The 20470-nt window shown below is 31.2% G+C and overlaps 1 protein-coding gene across 4 annotated transcripts in view; it reads right to left on the bottom strand.

Moving 5' to 3' along the window:
* The window catches only part of LOC142319715 (uncharacterized), a 401182-nt gene that overhangs the window by 19906 nt on the left and 360806 nt on the right, over positions 1–20470 (bottom strand). For all 4 annotated transcript variants that reach the window (XR_012755261.1, XM_075357303.1, XM_075357302.1 and 1 more), the window contains one exon: positions 15452–15557. Coding sequence is in view for 3 of the 4 variants with exons in the window: in XM_075357303.1 (XP_075213418.1) it covers positions 15452–15557 (106 nt within the window). In the remaining variant the exon portion in view is untranslated. The remainder of the gene's footprint in view (positions 1–15451; positions 15558–20470) is intronic.

The raw sequence follows: 20470 nt of genomic DNA on the forward strand, positions 1-20470 counted from the left end.
AGAAATGCAAAATTTAGAAGGTTTTGAAGTACAGAAGGATGTTGAAAATTAATTGGGTCAATAAAGTTCAAACAGAAGGGAAGTTTGTAACAAACTCTCAATAGTAGAAGACTTGCATCGACAGATTGTATAGTGTGGCACTCACAATAAGTTAATTTTGTGGTGGAGGGATATGTAGATAGTAGGTACTATTCAATTAAATAGTTTACTTAGGAATAGAAAGGAGCAAAATGTAGTAAACTTATGTGCAAGGTTAAAGTAATTATTCTTACCGTAAAAGTACTTTATGGTATCAATTCATGAAAATTTTAATAACATAAAGAAAAATATGAACTAAAAGAATATTCTGATTTTTATTTTTTAAAAGCAATATGAAGATAAGTTCAACTGCTCATCAAAAATTAAATCTGGAGCCAGTTTTAATTGATTTAACGTCTAGAAACTTTGCTTATTACTTGAAACAGTTTTCATAAGTATTCTTATTAAAAACTGTTATACTTTGATTGGTAAACAACGAATATTCTCACTATTTTAAACCCATTTCTCTTTTGATCGGTTATAAAACCAATCTACAGTTAGGTTAGTATATTTACTTCCAACAGGAATGATATTCATTTTATTTGGAGGGAACAAAATAAAACTACTCAAACAATGATTTATGGGCTTCATCAAATTGAATATAATCAAAATTATAGACACTTTCAACAAGTAAACAATACAGCGACATTTCAAAATTGTGGACAAAATAGCTTTAAAATCCAAAACTATATATTTTGTTCAGCTTTATTTTACGTCCTGAAAATTACTTTTTTTTAATAAAATATTCAATTTTTTATTAATATAATTACTAAATCTATTGATTTTATTAAATAAAATATTTTTGATACTTGATTAAGAAGTGCAACAGAAAATTTATTTCTCAGAAACTTGGATGTTGACTTACATATTCTGCTTTATAAATAGGGCTATATATAGCACTATGAATCCAGATCACTAAATACGATATCTTGTGAATAACAATTGCTTTTTGAATACAACTGTTTAAAGATAACTTTTTTTATAAATAATTTTCACACTTCAAGTAGTTTTCAAGATATAAAGATAAAATTAACAAAACTAATTTTACATATTTAAAATAAAAAATTAGTTATGAAATAAGAAAAGTTTCTATGGAAAAGTCCTACATAAAGCAAAGAATGTTTTAAAATTATTGACCTCCGTGATAAAGTGGTAGCACAACCACCAATTATCCGCTTGCCTCCATGGCGCGAGTGATAGAGTCTCGGCCTTTCATCCGTAGGTCCCGGTCAGGCATGACATTTTCACACGCTACAAATCATTCATATCTTATCCTCTGAAGCATTACCTAACGGTGGTCCCGGAGGTTAAACAAAAAAAAACCATCATTTACCCGGAAGGTGTCGGATTCGAATCACGATTAAGTTTGACAAGTTTCGTACGCTTCAAATGTTCAGTACCTACTTTCATGAATATGCTTTCACTTTTATGTGGGGAAAGAAGTTGGCTAAATAAAAATAAAAAAAAAACGATTTTATACGACATTCGCAAATTCTTATAGCCCCTAGAATCTTAAAGAATTAAAAAAAAATATCATGCAACGGTTTGCATCAGATTGAACAAGAAAACAGCAGCGACTGGTAGGTTTAGAAACGCCTTTCCAGATCATATTCCTAAAACCCACCGGGTTGGTCTAGTGGTGAACGCGTCTTCCCAAATCAGCTGATTTGGAAGCCGAGAGTTCCAGATTTCAAGTCCTAGTAAAGCCAGTTATTTTTACACGGACTTGAATACTAGATCGTGGATACCGGTGTTCTTTGGTGGTTGGGTTTCAATTAACCACACATCTCAGGAATGGTCGAACTGAGAATGTACAAGACTACACTTCATTTACACTCATACATATATCATCCTCATTCATCCTCTGAAGAATTACCTAAACGTTAGTTATCGGAGGCTAAACAGGAAAAGAGAGAGAGAGAGATGAGAGATCATATTCCTCACGTTAAAGTGTGCGTCCTTAACGAACAGCCTGGTTACTTGTTCAGATCTATTTATCAAAAAGATCCAGCCCTCCGCCCGTGTCTCCGCTGCTCTCCTCGATGTTAGCCGCTCATTCCATCTACAGTTACGGAGCTCTCGATTTCATAGAAAATGTTAAATTTTCAATATTATTTTAAGCTGAGTGTCAGAATATCAACGTCACAGAGCACCCACCCATTTGATTTCCTGTCTGTTCTATTCTTTCTTATTTTACGACAGCAGAGCTTACTTTCTTCTATATAAATAGGCATTTAATATATGAATAGGCAATAATTGAGGATGAGGAACGGATGAAAAGACGGAGGACGGGAATATGCAAGCACGATTTATAGTCAAGCAGAAATCGGCGGGAGAAGAATTTAAGTAGAAATAGGTACAATTCGTTTTTTAACATGATCTTTTGCGATTCTTTAATTTTAGTTATTTTTAGATCGTCTTTCATAAATTGTCCTTTTAATAGCATCAATTAAAACGAGAAAGTCGAACATTTTGCGGGAACTGAGTGAAATTTCTAGCTATTTTCAATTACAAAATCAAAATATTAAGGAATGATTTTGAGATTTTACCGAAATAATACACGATATATGAGATTAGAGTTATTAAACAAACATCTATAAAACAACAAGGGACGTTATTTGTGAAAGGAATTATCAGAAGAAAGGATTAAACTAATAATTCTTCAAAGAATAAAGAATAAAGAGGATTCCCTATCAAAGAAAAATTAAAGTAATTATTGTTTGAGCTTCCGATTATACACACGCGCCCGCGCATGTGTACGCATAAATTTTTCATTTTCTTTGTTTTTAAAGTATGTTCGTTGTTATGGTACTGCTATATTGATTGGATTAATCAAATAAGAAAGTAAAATTTTTCTTTAATTGATGCGCATCTTGAAATAAAATTTTGCGAAATAATAATGATATTTTCAATGAATTTCACGAACGATGCGTGTAGATCAGACATTCCCGGTCGCATCCAACCGCTCATCAAAATATTTAATCCGCTCCTATCCCTAGATTAATAGTTTCGTATTTTTAAAAATCCTTTAATTTCTACATGCAAAATTAATATACTACAAATCATGAATATTATAATATAATACTTCAGAGTTCTATTCTCGTACAAAGAGTTAAGCGGTACAGTATATTATTATTTGTCATTCCTTTTTCATACAACTCACATAATTCTCTTTTGACACGGCTCAAATCTTCACCGTTTAAGTGTTTACTTATTTATTTTTGGCTTGTATTTTTCTACGTTTATCATTAAACCGGTCAAGTAACGACGTAAACAAAAAATTCACCGTAGTTCCACTCCCTTAAAAACTTGAAGGAAAATAATTTTTCTTATTTGAAATCAAAATAAAAAAAAACAAAAAAACACAGTTGAATAAAAAAAAATTACTTCGTTGAATGTATATATATAAGGTTAGGTTACATTTAAATATACATGACGGTACTTTCTACGCAGGTGATACAACTTTTTTTTATGACGTACTGCTGGATAGAAAGTAGTATTAAAAGATTTTTCTTGTTTTAATATGGAATAATATTCATTAGACATTAGTTACATTAAACGCCTAGCAAAATTATGCATTAAAACAGAATTACAGGATTAAAAATACCTTTCCTAAATACGTATTAGCTAGGATTAACATCACAAACATAATAAATAAATTTCTAATGATTATTAACGTATATAAATACGGCTTTTAATAATAATAAAAATAAGAAGAAAAATTAAAAAAATGTTAAAGACGATATTACACCTGTATGAATGAACGGGTGAAAGCGGTGTATTATCTGTGTAGTAATCACATGCTGTTTTCATTGACGAGTTGATAGCTTGAGACCGCCCGCACCTCTCGACAGGACATTAGACCACACCGACCACTCGGTCATTACCCTGGAGGACCGCTAACTCAGTCGCTAACATTTGATAAACTACTCTAATGACTACAATAATCGGTAACGCCGTTACCGCGCTTTTTTAAACTTCTCAGTCATTCGATTAGAAAGTGTAGTCGAATCTTTTCTGTAGAGTAATTTTATTTCATTACGAAGAGAATTTAGTTTAGAGCTCAATGCAGAAAAATAAAAAAATAATCGAGTTCTATTTAACGCGTAATGTCAAGAACATAAAAGAAAATGATGGTATATTTTTTTTTTAAAAAGAAGAAAAAATAACAGGAAGCATTAACGGATAGGTTAATGATGTAACTACCATTAAATTTTAAATACGCATGAATGATATTAACTTTCGATATATAATTTTAATACTGTTCAGAATTTTTGCTAGTCATTTTAACAATAACAAAATTGTATAAAACTTTGGTAAAAAAAAATACCGAAGGTATATACACTTTAATACAAAATTTTCAATAGAAAGTTAAATCCCACTTTTCGCTAAATTTTCAAATCGACGCAGTTAGTTATATATAAAAGCTTTTAAAACATACAAAAAACCAAAAAAATTACAAAAATATATTTGATTACATATAAAAAATTATTTTTTAAAAAGCTTTTAACTAATATTAATATTAACATTAATAAAAAAAGGAAACAAATTAGAAAAATCCTCTAAAAAGTAAAAAATGAGAATTAAATCAAATTGAGAATTTTAAACCAAAAAATATAATATATTAACAAATAATAATGCACTGAAAAGTAAAAAATAAATTGTATAAATATCTAATAAATAACCAATAAATTAAAATAAATAAATGTAATAATTATTAAATTTTAAAATTAAAAGTAATGAAAATATTTAGTTAAATAAAAGCGTAGCGCAGTTTTTTTAATTTATTTAAAACTACACAACATTTATTTTTATAACAATTAATCTTCATTTTCATTTTCAATAACGACGCGAGGAGGCGGAAAGGTCTGCTGGAACCTCTCCAGTTGAGACTGACTAGCTACAAGTAACAATCTGGGAAAATGTACCTGCTCGCTTTCTTTGTACGTGTTCTTACATAGTTGAAGTTCATCTACGAATTCTGCTTGTAATCTAAGCCAAACTGAACGCACTCTTTCCGCTAAAAGTTTCATTTTAATTAATTATGTATTTTTATTTAACGAATTCATAATTACGATTACAATTATAATAATGATAATAATTAATAATTTTTCAGATTACCGTCAAAATCTAATAACTTTGTGCAAGATTTCTAAATTTAATTTTTATTTTTAATCTTATTAACCCTTGAAGGTCATCTCGGTGCAAATTTGAACCGTCAAATAATTAAAACTTGAGTTATTTTATTACAGGTAAATAAAGTATACATATACTAAACAACCTCATTAAACAAAAAATATATTTTAAAATACAGCAAATGTCTATAAATATTTATTCGACAAGATTGCTATAAAAACTGGGCCACGCTTTTATTTAACTAAATATTTTCATTACTTTTAATTTTAAAAATTTAATAATTATTACATTTATTTATTGGTTATTTATATAATTTATTTTTTACTTTTCAGTGCATTATTATTTGTTAATATATTATATTTTTTTGTTTAAAATTCTCAATTTGATTTAATTTGTATTTTTTACTTTTTACAGGGTTTTTCTAATTTGTTTCCTTTTTTTTATTAATGTTAATATTAATATTAGCTAAATAAAAGGTTTTTTAAAAAACAATTTTTTATATGTATCAAATATATTTTTGTAATTTTTTTGATTTTTTGTATTTTTTTTAATACTAAAAAAAAAAGTAAAAATATTTATTTTTACACATCGAAGTTACATACGTGTACCAAATTTCAATCATTTTCATACTATATTTCAAGAGAAATGAACATTTTCAACTAAATGCATGAATGTAGCGTAGGGGTTATGGCGGGGGGCGTGGGTGTGGGTCATATAAAATTCCGACACCGTAGTGCTGTATTGTCATCGAAGTTACATACGTGTACCAAATTTCATTGATTTTCATTAGATAGATAAAAAGATATAGCAGTTGCAAGATTTGATTATTCCTAAAGCGAGTTAAAAAAAATTAAAAAAAAACTGTTATTTAATACTACATCTAAGAATTTCCGATATGTTTAGCTGTCGCATATTTTACACAAGAATCTTATTAAGAATAAGAGAATAAACGAGATAGACTACAACAAGATGATTATAATAAAGTACGTATCCTTGATATTTCATATCTTTGAGAAAACGATACGACCGGTACTAGAGATATTCGTTAACAGATAGTTAACGAACTGAAATTTGTAATAAAATCTGTTAATTTACGTACAATGATACGTAAGAAGTCATTAATCAAGACGTCTTCTTTTAGAGTCACATTCTCCTTACATTAAAGGAATCGTTTTTTTTTTTAAGTTTTTAGTCGCTAGAATTTATTGTATGTTCATTTTTAGTAGTGACATCACACGTTTAAAATAAAAATGACGAAGATTTTTTACTGCAATATATAAGCTATTCTTATTTAGTTGGTTACTGTAAGAAAACAGTTGTTAGAAGAAACGCATGTAGTAGCCGTTGACATACATTACATAATTTCGATCGGTTCGTAATTTATAACTTAATTAAAAGATTATTAACTGTAGCTTATTAATGTAAATAATTAATTAATATGACGAGAAAACCGCCATATCATAAATGGTAAAAGAACAAAATCATTTAAGCGAGTACGACATAACATGTAGATATATACATACATCAGTTGTCTGTACATCTATATGTAAAAAGAAATAAAAAAAAATTGTTGTGCAGTTCTGCGTAAGAAGATAGATTTTTCGTTTCCGACACTCATTATTTCACACTCAGAAAAACACTGATTTTCAGAATACAACGTACTATATACATTTGATTAACAAGTAGACCTCTACACATAAACGTCAAGTTTCAACTCACTCACCATTGAGACTCACTGCCTAAGCACTATGAAAGATACACCAATACAAAATTAACATAATTTCAAATTGTAGGTTATGTTGTTTGTTGTCCACCTTAAATTGTGCGTAACGACTCAACAAATCTTCAAATTTTCACATGCACAACTTCGTATACATTACTACAGCATATATAGATTTCAATGAAATTGATCAAGTAGTTTTACAGATTTTTGAGCCACAAACTTTTATACATAAATATATATACGAGGTCTGTAAATAAAGTAATAAGACTGGTTCAGAAAACTTTTTATTTACAATCCAATTATACATGGACTCTATTACCTTCAAAATAATTCCCTTGGGAAGCCACGCAACGCTTAAAACGGTTTCCCACTCTTCATAGCTGTGTTGGAACTCAGAAACCGGAATATTCTTCAGATGGTCGGTTACATTTTTTTTTAATGTTTTCTACTGTTCAAAAAGGTATCCTTTGAGGTGTTTTTTTTTAAGTCGGGAACAGGAAAAAGTCGCAGGGATTCAAGTTAGGTGAATAAGGTGGTTGAGGAACTACAAGAATATTTTTCTTTGTCAAAAACTCGTTAATTGAGCGTGCAGTGTGACAAGGTGCATCGGCATGATGCAGCATCCAGTTGTATTTGATGGCTGGTTTCACGCGGGCCACTCTTTTCCGCAGTCTTTCAAATATTTTTCGGTAAACATATTGATTTACAGTCTGTCCTGTAGGCAAAAACTCCTTATGGACAATGCCATTACTATCGAAGAAACAAATTACCATGATTTGCTCATTTTTGCTTTTTTGGGAAGTGGTGAGTTTGAAACGTTCCACTTCTTGCTCTGGCGTTTTGTTTTTGGTTCGTACTCAAATATCGAAGATTCATCACCAGTAATATCATTTTTTACAAAATCAGGATCGGTTTCAATTCGCCTAGAAGATCGTGGCAGACTTCCACACTATTGTTTTGCTGTTCAACAGTGAGGTTTTTGGGACCAATTTTGCACAAACGTTTTTGATATCCGATTCGTTTGTCAAAATTTGATGGACTGTGGTACGGTTCAAATTCAATTGTTCTGCAATCATTCTAACAGTTAATCGCCGGTCGTACCGTATCAAGTCTCTGATTCGCTCAACTTGTCATCACTTTTTGACGTTAACGGTCTTCCACCGCGACTGATTTCCGGCCATCTGAAAATGCTTTAAAGCATCTAAAAACTTGGGCTCGTGACAGAACGTCATCTCCATATGCCCTTTCAATTTTGAAAAAGTTTCAGTAGCATTCTCACAGAGTTTAACACAAAACTTGATTGCACAACATTGCTCGTAATTAGAATCAGTAATTTCTGTAACGCACAACAAAAACTCGTTTCATGAAAAGTTTTTTCACGTCTCACGTGGCAACAATAGACTAAAAATATTAATACCTTATATAAATCAGCTGTTCATATAACCATATGTTTACTAGTAACTTTACAGTGTTGCCACTTTGGCTGCCAAAACAACTAGTCTTATTACTTTATTTACAGATCTCGTGTGTGTGTATATTTATATATATAAAAGAAATCCCATTTTAAGTGAATAGTATATTCGTACTCCGCCTACCTCGAAACGTAAAGAAAATCCATTTTCATCCCTAATCCCACCGAGCGACCGAAAGTAATACCGTACTTTTCTTCGAAATGTCGGTAAAAAAAAAAAATTAAATAAGTTTCTAAAATGAATATTATTGGATCTCTGAGCGAATAGCAGAAGTTTCATTTCCTTTAGGATTCCAAAGTTTTGGTTTGACAATCTCGACCTAGTTATTATAACCGTGGCAACTAAGCTCGTTAAATTTCAAAACTAAGACAAGGTCTAATATTCATAATACTGTCAGGACATCGACATTTCAATCGTTTTGATTTTCGAATAAAATAACACATTTTTCATAAAAGGTTTGTATTACAGAGATTTAATATCGATTACAATTCATTAACAGGTGTTTTTCAGATTTAAACCTCCTATTTGTGAGAAATTTGAACCGCAACAGCTATTATACAAAAGTAATATACTAATCTATAATCAGCTAAAAGGTAATGACATTGTAGTCATGACATATGATTGGCTTTAATGTTGTTAACCAGTAATCTAATTTTTTGGATTAAACTGAAAGAAGCAGCGGGAATATACGAACGTCGTTTTTTTTGTTTTTTTTTTTGTCTTCAGTCATTTGACTGGTTTGATGCAGCTCTCCAAAATTCCCTATCTAGTGCTAGTCGTTTCATTTCAGTATACCCTCTACATCCTACATCCCTAACAATTTGTTTTACATATTCCAAACGTGGCCTGCCTACACAATTTTTTCCTTCTACCTGTCCTTCCAATATTAAAGCGACTATTCCAGGATGCCTTAGTATGTGGCCTATAAGTCTGTCTCTTCTTTTAACTATATTTTTCCAAACGCTTCTTTCTTCATCTATTTGCCGCAGTACCTCTTCATTTGTCACTTTATCCACCCATCTGATTTTTAACATTCTCCTATAGCACCGCATTTCAAAAGCTTCTGATCTTTTCTTCTCAGATACTCCGATTGTCCAAGTTTCACTTCTATATAAAGCGACACTCCAAACATATACTTAAACGTCGTTAAAAAATTAAAATGACAAATGACCGTAGAAAAATAATTATTTATTCGATGACAAAGAAATTAAAGTTACTTTTCAGCATAATCCCTTGATACAATTACGGGTTTGTCCCATCTTTTTATGGGTTTTCTTATTCCAGTAGTAAAGAATTTAAGTGACTGAGCCATTCTTGTACCGTATTTTTACTAAGTAAAAATTCTTTGAGAGGAACAAATTAAAAAAAATTTCATGTATTCGGGACTTGATGTCATTGAGCGGTAAGGAGGCGAGCGATAACATGCAGAACAATTACACTTTTTTTACGAGAACCGGGACGTTCCCCCCTCATTAAAAGTTTCACTTTATTTCTTAGCTTGTCGCCTACTTGCTGTCGATTGTATATTGTTATTTCAAATAAACGCAATTAATTGGGTGTTTATAGCCCCAAAACAACGTCAACGCGTAGGTTTTGAATTTTTTCCTGGCGGGCCAACTCGGACGTTTTGATTAAATACTCTGTAGTTTGGATTCCGACTCAAAATGATGAATCGAAGTTTTATCACAATTTATTATGGGATCTACTAAACCATTTCCTTCCGTTAAAACCGTTGTTTAAGTTTCATGCAGGTATGAATTTAGCCAAGCGGGCTAGATAGTGGTTAATTCGTCATCGCAAATCAGCTGATTTCGAAGTCGAAAGTTCTAAGGTTCAAATCCTAGTAAAGGCACCTTTTATACGCATTTGAACACTACTAGATCTTGGATACCGGTGTTTTTTGGTGGTTGGATTTCAATTAACCGTACATCTCAGGAATGGTCGACCTGAGACTGTACAAGATTACACTTCATTTACATTCATACATATCATCCTAATTCATCCTCTGAAGTAATACTTTACGGTGATTCCGGAGGCTTAACGGAAAAAAGAAAGAAATATATGAATTCGGGTGTCTTTATGATTTAAAAATCGACTGTCTCGGAATCTTCAACATGTTTTGCGGTAATTCAACTTATCAGAGAAAATGGAAAGGACAGACATGATACTTGTACTACAAATTTCAGTAATTTTCCAAATTTTTATGCGGCTTTCGTTGAGAATCAAATCATTAATGCGATTTTGCAATGCGTCATTAAAAACTTCAATTTCTACTACGATGATAATCGGTAAACTTTTTTCTGTCCGATTTAAACTATTTAATCCATTTATAAATTTTTTTACTATTAATGCAGTCTTTATTATACTGTTTTAACATCAGTTAAATTTCGGCCGATTTTTTACAATTTTAGAAAATAAAAATCTGGTCTTCCACAGTAAACGTTTCAAGCAGTGCCAGCGTTTTAAAATAAATAAAAGAAATTATAATAATGGAAAGTCTTTTCAAACAGCTAGTATTTTCTACATCAGGGATGATAACTTAGTCAGATAATTATCAGTTTATTCTATTAAATAGCTTTTCCGCCGTTGCCATTTGTCTCTTTAATTATTAAACGACCCTCGTAATAAATAATGTTTATTAAATATCATAATTTTTGCTGGGTCATCTTGCCGATGACCCAGCTTCTTCGATTCATTTACATAATTTCATGACGACAATATTTGTAATGAAAGAGTTTAACCTAAAGGTACTTTTGATAAAATTTACGAATTACCATTTACATCTAAATTGAACAAAAAAAAAAAAATTAATCGACGTCTATCTTTATTTTTATTATTGAAAATTTACAATATTCATTGTTAAAATTTTTTGTTGTTTTTTGTTTAACCTCCGGGACCGCTGTTAGATATTGCTTCAGAGGATGAGATGAATGATTTGTAGCGTGTGTGAAAACGTCATGCCTGACCGGGATTCGTACCCGGGACCTCCGGATGAAAGGCCGAGACGCTACCCCACTCGCGCCACGGAGGCCGACCAAAATGAATTTAATATTACATAATTATATTTACTTATGACGAATCCGTATTGATTAATATTTATCTACATGGAATCACTAATTTTTATCTCTTGTTAATATTTTAGATATCACTGTAGAGTTATGATGTTTTTTTTCACATTATAAAATTTAAAATGAGGTAGTTTTTCTTTCTATTCTTACAAATTTTTAACTGCTGGAAATCTAATGAATTTCATAATATAGATTTGAAGAACATAAAGAATGAAATTAATCTTAAATTTACGATGAAATTAATAAGTATACAGAGTGTTTCTAAAACGGTGGGTAGGCTATTATACTTTGTCGGAATCTACTTGTAAAAATAAATAAAAAATATCCTTACAGAAAAAATGGAAATTTCTCCTTCGTTGTCCCCCTTTCCGCCATTTTGTTATTTTTATATAAAAATTATATCTCATGTTCGGATAGAGGAATCGCATTAATATTTGGTACTGAAATACCTTCGCAAATTGCAAAAATGGGGCCACGTTTATTTTTCAATCCGTTATATCTCCATAAATATATAAGATTCATCAAAATGAATGTTTTTTTCTAAAATATGATGCCTTTTATTTTGAAATAAATGACATTTTATTTTTTATAATCGGTTTACAAATAGCCGAGTTAACAGAAAATTGATGTTGTAATTTTGTGTCTGTTTTCATGTCCTCCACTTTACATTCAATTCGATTAAATATTAATTGTTTTTTTTTTTTGTTAATTTTGGTATAGTAAATTAATATAAAATTAAGTAATAATGTTTTTCACACTAATAGACCTAATAATTAAAAAAATAAAACGACTACGTGTGATAATTTTACGTTAATTGTTGTAGAGTGCTGGGGGTATATATTTTTTAAAATAAACAGTTAAAAATTGTTAAAAGTTACGAGATGTTCAAAGTGTCCACCATTAGAAATTACACAAGTCTCCAGTTTTTTCGGAGAGATTGTTTTAACCGTTCAAAAATTCCGGGAATACTCCTAATTTCTTAAAATCCATTTTGGATCTTTTGTTGAAGATCCTCAATGTTGAGTACTGGAGTTGAATAAACAATATGTTTCAACTGGCCCCCACAGGTAGAAGTTAAGCGGGTTTAAATCAGGTGATGGGGCAGGCCAGGTCATTTGCTCTCCGCAACCTATCCATCTTTCATTGAAAGTTGCATGCAGGTACTCTGATACCAGCTGACTGAAATATGCTGGAGTTCCATCGTGGTGAAACCACATATTTCCTCTTAATTGTAGAGGTAGGTCTTCCAAAAAATATGGAAGATTTTCGGTCAAATGAGCAAGATAATTAATTTTCTCTATTTAAATGATTTGGTAATATGACAGGACCCAAAAGATAGTCATTAAAAATACCTGTCCATATGTTCAGGGAAAATATTTGTTGATGGCTACTTTGATTCTCGTCGCTCCAGATACGCTGGTTACGATAGTTTTGAACACCATTCCTATTGAAAGAAGCTTCAGTTTTACAGTGTTAACATGATCAGCAGTAATAGTCGCTGAGTAAAATTATTCAAACATGAAATATTAATATCAATTATTTTATTATTATGTAATATTAAATTTTATTGTGAAAAAAAATTATTACTTAATTTGATATTAATTTACAATATTAGAATTAACAATAAATAAAAACAATTAATATTTAATCGAATTGAACGTAAAGTGGAGGACATGAAAACAGACACAAAATTACAACATCGATTTTCTGCAATAACTCGGCTATTTTTTAACCGGTTTTAAAAAATAAAATGTCATTTTGTTCAAAATAAAAAGGCTTCATATTTTAGCAGTACATTTGAATAAAACATATATTTATGCAGATATAACTGATTGAAAAATGGCCAAAACATGGCCGCCATTTTGTAATTCGCAAAGGTATTTATCCTGATTTAAATTTATCCTGATTTTTTGATAATTTTAAAACTTTATTACCAAGACGCTTACCAAATATTAATGTGATTCCTCTATCCGAACCCGAAATATAATTTTTGTATAAAAATAACAAAATGGCGGACGGTGGGAGAACGAAGGAGAAATTGACATTTTTCCCAACGTCATTTTTGTTTAATTTTACAAGTAGAATCCGAAAAAGTATAGTCAGCCCACCATTTTAGAAAAAAAGAATAAACTGTGATTTTCAAGTATATAAATCGGAAAAATATTAACTTTAAAACAAAACAGTCAAAGAACTAAAAACATTATGTTAAATTCTGGAAGAATGTATTCATACCTTTGCAGATAGTATGGTATTATTTTTAGCAGATGAAGTACAAGATAATCAATAAATAATTTCAAAATTAGAAGACTATGGCAGAACATGGTATAAAAATAAACGTTAGGCAAACAAAAGTAAAGGGGACAGGAGAAAATTAGCCCATAAAATATATCCTTAATAGAAAGAAGAATTGGAAAATTAAAATAGCACAAATATTTAGGTATATATTAATAACAGAAGGTTACAAAATGTGAAATAAAAACAGGAATATTAATGGCTAACATAATAGAAAGAAACAGTTAATATGGAGTAAGATGGAGTTAATTGTTATATGTTTGGAGTAAATTTCTATACGGGTGTGAAAGAGAAATGCTATGAACTGGTAAAGTATTAAATGACTTTCCCGGCTGCGCTGGTCAAATCATACAACTCTTTGGTCAATTGTACAAATCTTGCACAACTCTTCATTACAAAACTTTTCTGGCTTTTCCAAAAGTCTTTGCAATCACTCATTAAAAGTTTAATTTTTTAAATAATAAACGTCGTTTATAAACGTTTACAAACGTTTTTTTTTTATAATTGAATATCATGAGTACCAAAAAAAATTAAACATTAAAATTTCCAAATTTCAAATAAAAAAATGGTTAATTTTGGGGGCTTCCTTATTCGATGGGCACAATTAATAACCTGTTTTTTTTTTTTTTTATTAAGAAGTGATCCTTAACAGAAAAAAATTAATTAATTAAAAATTATAACATTTGTAATAATGGAAAGAATCTCTTTTTTATTTTCGGTCTGGAGTATATTATAGAGGCTAAAACTACTTAAATTTTATTTTCCCTTAAAGCGACAGACAAAATTAAGAAAAAATTAATAATAAAGATTTAGAGCCAAAAAAACATAAAAAAACAAAATATATTTTTTTAGAGGTGGGAAAAAAAACAAAACATTCATTAGTAGGGTAAGCTTAACAAATCTGTTTAATTAAAATTTCTCTAAATTAATAACACCCTTCCCAATAATAGCTAAAACAAGAACGTAGAAATTTTCAAAAAACTTCTCTGCGTTTAAGGTTCGAGGTTTATAATTTTGGAAAATTATACGAACATAATCAGAACAATTCAAAGTAGGGATGCTATTCGTGTAGGACGTATCATTAAAGAGAAGGATCGATTAAAACACACCTAGAAAGTAAAAAAAAATTAGACCGGGAAAAGTAAAATAATAGACGATTAAAAAGGAAATGTAAGTTCTTTCGGAAACTCAAAAATTTAGCTGAAAATAAAAGAAAATAGCCTGCCTCAGAGCAGATAACAACATAGACACGATTATAATAAATTAATCACATCGAAAAGAAAATTACTTTACCGACTATCGCAACCGATTAGAAAACAACTGTTTAACTGATTATAAAAAAAAGATAACGTTAAATTTATAACGGAATAAATTATTTACCAATAAATAAAAATAAACGAAAGCTCAGTCATGAATGGAGTCGTCAACCAATCAATAATAGGTTATTGCAATGCAATTATACAATATTACAGCTTATTAATTGTCTATTTACATCTAAAGCTTGTATTTATAGTAAAACTAAACTGTTATTTAGAAGTCTGATAATAAAATGTAATAAACTACTAACAGATATATAATTTATAAGACTAATTCTAACCGTAAATTAATAATAATTTTATATCATTTGAATTTATGAACTTTTTTAAAAAATAACAATAAAATTGCGAAAAATTCATACTAACCACGCTGCTGCAGCCAGTCTTGTAAATTACTAGAAAGGGAAGCGTTGTCGGCAGGCCAAAGCCTTCGTAGAGCTCTTCTCCTTTCTTTGCTCGTCATGGTACATTCCTGAATAAAAAAATACCCACAACAAATTATTAAATAGCTGTTATTTATAACAAGCAGTTAAAAAAAAAAACAGTTATAAATTCAGTTTTAGTAAATAATGAAAACATTATTTCATGCAAATAAAATTATCTAAAAATAAAACGCATATTAATATATATATATATATTGAATTTATTTACTCTCGATTCTGCGAATATTAATGTTATATATATATATATATATATACACTTTTTCTTACTCTATTTTTTCCAAAGTAACTGTTATGATCGCTGCATTAAAACTGGGTGTGGAAATTTATTACTATTAGTTTCAAAACCGGAATAACATGTTATAATAAAATTATTAATAGAACATTAATTATTTCATTAAGATTATAAGATAAATAACCAGTTATGAAGTAAGAAGTTGCGGAATTTTAACCGTTGAGAGACACTTGGTCTATGTTTATGTTTTTAACTTACTGCATGAAAAAATAAATATGTAGAGTGGCTCGTAAGTTATAACGGGGTTTAAAAATCTAATAATTTTTTAGTAGTGAGCTAGATGATGGAGAAATCTGCAACAGCACAGCGAACCAAAATAATCGATTCTAAAGAGTGTTCAAAAAGCGACGCAACCTTATGCGAAAGTAGTTGAAAGTGGTCTCCGTTATGCAATTCACATAATTCAATAAGATGTTGCATGCTCTTAAACACATGTTGTAACGTTTGCTGAGGAATTGCAGCGAATTACATCGTTCAATTTTGCTCTGCAGTTCAGGAATGGTGTGAGGATCAGTTTAGTAAGCAGCATCCTTTAGGTATATCCACAAGAAAAAGTCAGGAGGGGATAAATCAGGAGACCGAGGGAGCCGTAATCCTTTCTAACTCACTTGTTCCTGAAAACACTGATCCAAGAAAGCCACAGTGTTGTTGGCTGAATAAGCCGTAGCACTGTCCTGCTGAAACCACGTATACTATAGCCGGTCTCTCGTTTTCTGTTTAGCCTCCAAAACCACCGTAAGGTATAACTTCAGAGGATGAATGACGATGATATGTATAAATATAAATGAAGTGTAGTCTTATACAGTTTTAGGTCTACCATTAATGAGACGTATGGTTAATTGAAACCCAACCGCCAAACAGAACCCACCGGGTTGGTCTAGTGGTGAATGCGTCTTCCCAAATCAATTTGGAAGTCGAGAGTTCCAGCGTTCAAGTCCTAGTAAAGTCAGTTATTTTTACACGGATTTGAATACTAGATCGTGGGTGGATACCGGTGTTCTTTGGTGGTTGGGTTTCAATTAACCACACATCTCAGGAATGGTCGAACTGAGACTGTACAAGACTACACTTCATTTACACTCATACATATCATCCTCTGAAGTATTATCTGGACGGTAATTACCGGAGGCTAAATAGGAAAAAGAAAGAAGAACCGCCAAAGAACACCGATGTGAAACTGTAGCCGATCTGTAGTTATAGTGTTTACAAATTATTGCACCATCTGTATGTAGCGATCACTGTTCACTGTGCCATGAAAGAATGTCATGAAGATTCGTCTATGTGATATTGCAAACCAAACGCACACTTTTTTCCGCGGAGAGAAAACTCATGCAGCTGATGTGAATTTTCCGTACACCAAACGCATGAATTCTGTGCATTCACATATCCATGAAGGTAGAAGAACCATGTCGAATCAGACCGAAACCGAACATCGAATTCGTTGGCGTTCCAGATGACATGAACCGCTGACAAAAACTACAAGTTTTCTAGTGTTTGCGGGAACAGTGTCTGCAACTCGAGAACAACACGAATTCTATACAGATACATCTTTAAACGCTTGCATCTTTAATGCCATGTAGGTACTACCATCGGAGAGATCAGTCAGACTGGCTAGATAGGCGTTCACAGACTTGGGGTTTTTGGGGATTAATTTTCTCAAAATTTTGCAAACATAACCCTACTTTATATTAAGCTCAATACACACGTGCGTGCTTATCTTACCATGAAAAAAAGTCCCAGGAATCGAAAAAGCTACCTTTTTATTTACTGCATATATTTTAACCGATTTTTTTTTTAATGTCTTCATAGGTATAGAAGTTGTGCAAGCGTCCTTCAAAAAATACTTTGCAGGCAAGTTTTTTTATATTTCTTCTATTTAACATAGTACAAGTAGAAAAAAAATCTCTTAGAAGGTGATTTTGAAGTTGGGGGAAAAGAAAAAAATTCCGATTTTTTTAATAAAAAAAAGTCTGATGTGGACTTTTGACTTGACTTTGACTCATGACTTGACTGATGACTTCCTTATACGCATATTAAATTACAAATACACATTTTTTAAAATGAAAAGTACATAAAATTTTATTTCACTAATAACTTCTGATTACTTTACATATTTTTTTAAATTGTTATTATTGAATTATTATTTATCGTAAAGTTTTTTTTTACAATTAGAGGTTAAATTATTAATGAATCAATATATTTAAATTTAAAAAAAAAAGAAAGGAAATTAAGTCGGATTTGAAAGGATGTGCCTTCCCCTTGTAAGTTCCAAATATTTCATTAATTAAAATTTTATTTGGCTATAACTCCGGAACCAATGAAAATAAGTACCACTTATGACATATCGTTCCCCAAGCTGCAGTTGGAATACTGCACTTAATAATAAGTCCAAATCCAATTTTTTTGGATTTTTGGCTTTTTTGGAAACCTTTTGTCCAGTCTATTGCAATCAAAAGGTGCACAACTAGATGTTACAACAGTCCTGAATCCAAAATTTCAACATTCTACGGCTAATCCTTTTTGAGTTATACGAGATACATACGTACGTACGTACAGACGTCACGCCGAAACTAGTCAAAATGGATTCAAGGACAGTCAAAATGAATATTTCCGTTGAAATCTAAAAACCGAGATTATTCGCGATTACAGTACTTCCTTGTACGAAGTAAAAAATTTGTTTGGTTTATTTAAATTTATAATCTAATTTTACAATAAAACTTCATTATAAATTACTTCCGTCCCCAAAAAAGAAGTATTTGCTAACTCTTTTCAAGTATCATAACTTTCCACTATATAAGAATAAATAACCAATCTTAGGAAAGTGTAACAACTTTGTTGTCATTTTCTTTCTATTATATAATAATAAAAATTGAAAAAAATTAACACTAAGTTTACAATAAATAAACACGAAGTTTAATACAAATTAATGGGTACTAAAAGAAAGGAATTAAAAGAGTAGATATTTTTAACTTAAATATTAATATTTTTATGTAATATTTTAATGTGCATCGATATAATATTTTTAACGTTCTAATTTTGTAATAGTAATGATATTAATGGCTGTAAAACCTCTGCAACATTTTGTCATGAAATGGCAAAACAACAGTTACGGCTTTAATAGCCGTAATGAAAGTGACCCACCGGGTTGGTCTAGTGGTGAACGCGTCTTCCCAAATCAGCTGATTTGGAAGTCGAGAGTTCCAGCGTTCGAATCCTAGTAAAGCCAGCTATTTTTACACGGATTTGAATACTAGATTTTGGATACCGGTGTTCTTTGGTGGTTGGGTTTCAATTAACCACACATCTCAGGAATGGTCGAACTGAGAATGTACAAGACTACACTTCATTTACACTCATACATATCATCCTCTGAAGAATTATCTAAACGGTAGTTAGCGGAGGCTAAACAGGAAAAAAAGAAGAAGCCGTAATGAAAGTAAATTTTCTTTTAAGAAAAATATGAAATGCCAATACTATTTTTTTCTATCAAATAGTTTATCATATAAAATTTATCAAATTATAATTATTTTTTTTTCACCTTTTCCCCTGAGCCTGATCCTGCAGTTAAGTGTAATACATCCCAGGGGAGTGTCCTATACTCTAACGGACCTACCCGTCTCGGCGCGCCGGTCGGATCTTACTTTGCGCTCACCTCAAACCCCCAAAGTAGGATACACCAGGTCCGGCTACGCCGTCTCTGGTCCCCAGTCCGGGAGCCGGGACTCGAACTTTAAGCCAACGCCTCTAACGGAGACACCCCAAATGGGGCATCCCCGCCGGGACTTGGTCTTTTTAGCTTGGGGGTTCGAAAGTCCCCGTGCCTCATCGCTACCGCTCACTCGTGCTAGCACGAACGAACGGTAGCTCCGCAGAGGGCTGTCCGTCATCCCCAAACTAACCGATTCCTTCTCCTGAAGAACTCACGTCACGAATCCTGAGATGGTATCAAAATTCTCGGAGCTCCGCAACACTGTGGTGATGATGGTCTCCACGCTGAGCGATCCGGTAATCGCCGAGAAAACTAGGCGGTATTCATTCCACTGCGGGCACCAGTACACCACATGTTCCGGGGAATCCGAGATCAACATTAATTTATCTATTGTCAACTTTTAAAAATATCTTACAGCTTTTGCAGCAGTTCGAGGGTAAAAATTGAGAGATTTCATAAACCGAATAAAATGTACAATATGCACAGGGATAAAACACTTCTTATAAAAATTAGGAAAGATTAAAATCAGGTAAAGGTACTCGCAGTTATATGGTAATCGGTCGATTTTAAGCAAATGAGAAAAAAGTTACAAGTACGAGCATACACATATTCGTTATAGAAATCACATTACACATTCTTCAACTATAATTAAGTAAAAAATGGTCCAAAACATTTTTATTGCGCGACAGATAATTATGAATTTATAACGATAAGAAAGTAAAATTATTTCTATTTTTATTATTGTCGTTTTATGTCCTTAATTAATAAAGAGTTACTACGATATCTACTGTTTATGTTTACAAAACTAGGTTACTAGTTTAAATTGAGGTTTAATAAAAAAAAAATTGTCATGAATTTAACAAATTAACAAACTTTACAACAGATTGTACAGTAAGTATATATTTTATAATTAAGAACTCGGTTTATAAAGACGACTCGAT

Source organism: Lycorma delicatula, chromosome 2, assembly GCF_047948215.1.
Source record: "Lycorma delicatula isolate Av1 chromosome 2, ASM4794821v1, whole genome shotgun sequence".
In the NCBI taxonomy this organism is placed as follows: domain Eukaryota; kingdom Metazoa; phylum Arthropoda; class Insecta; order Hemiptera; family Fulgoridae; genus Lycorma; species Lycorma delicatula.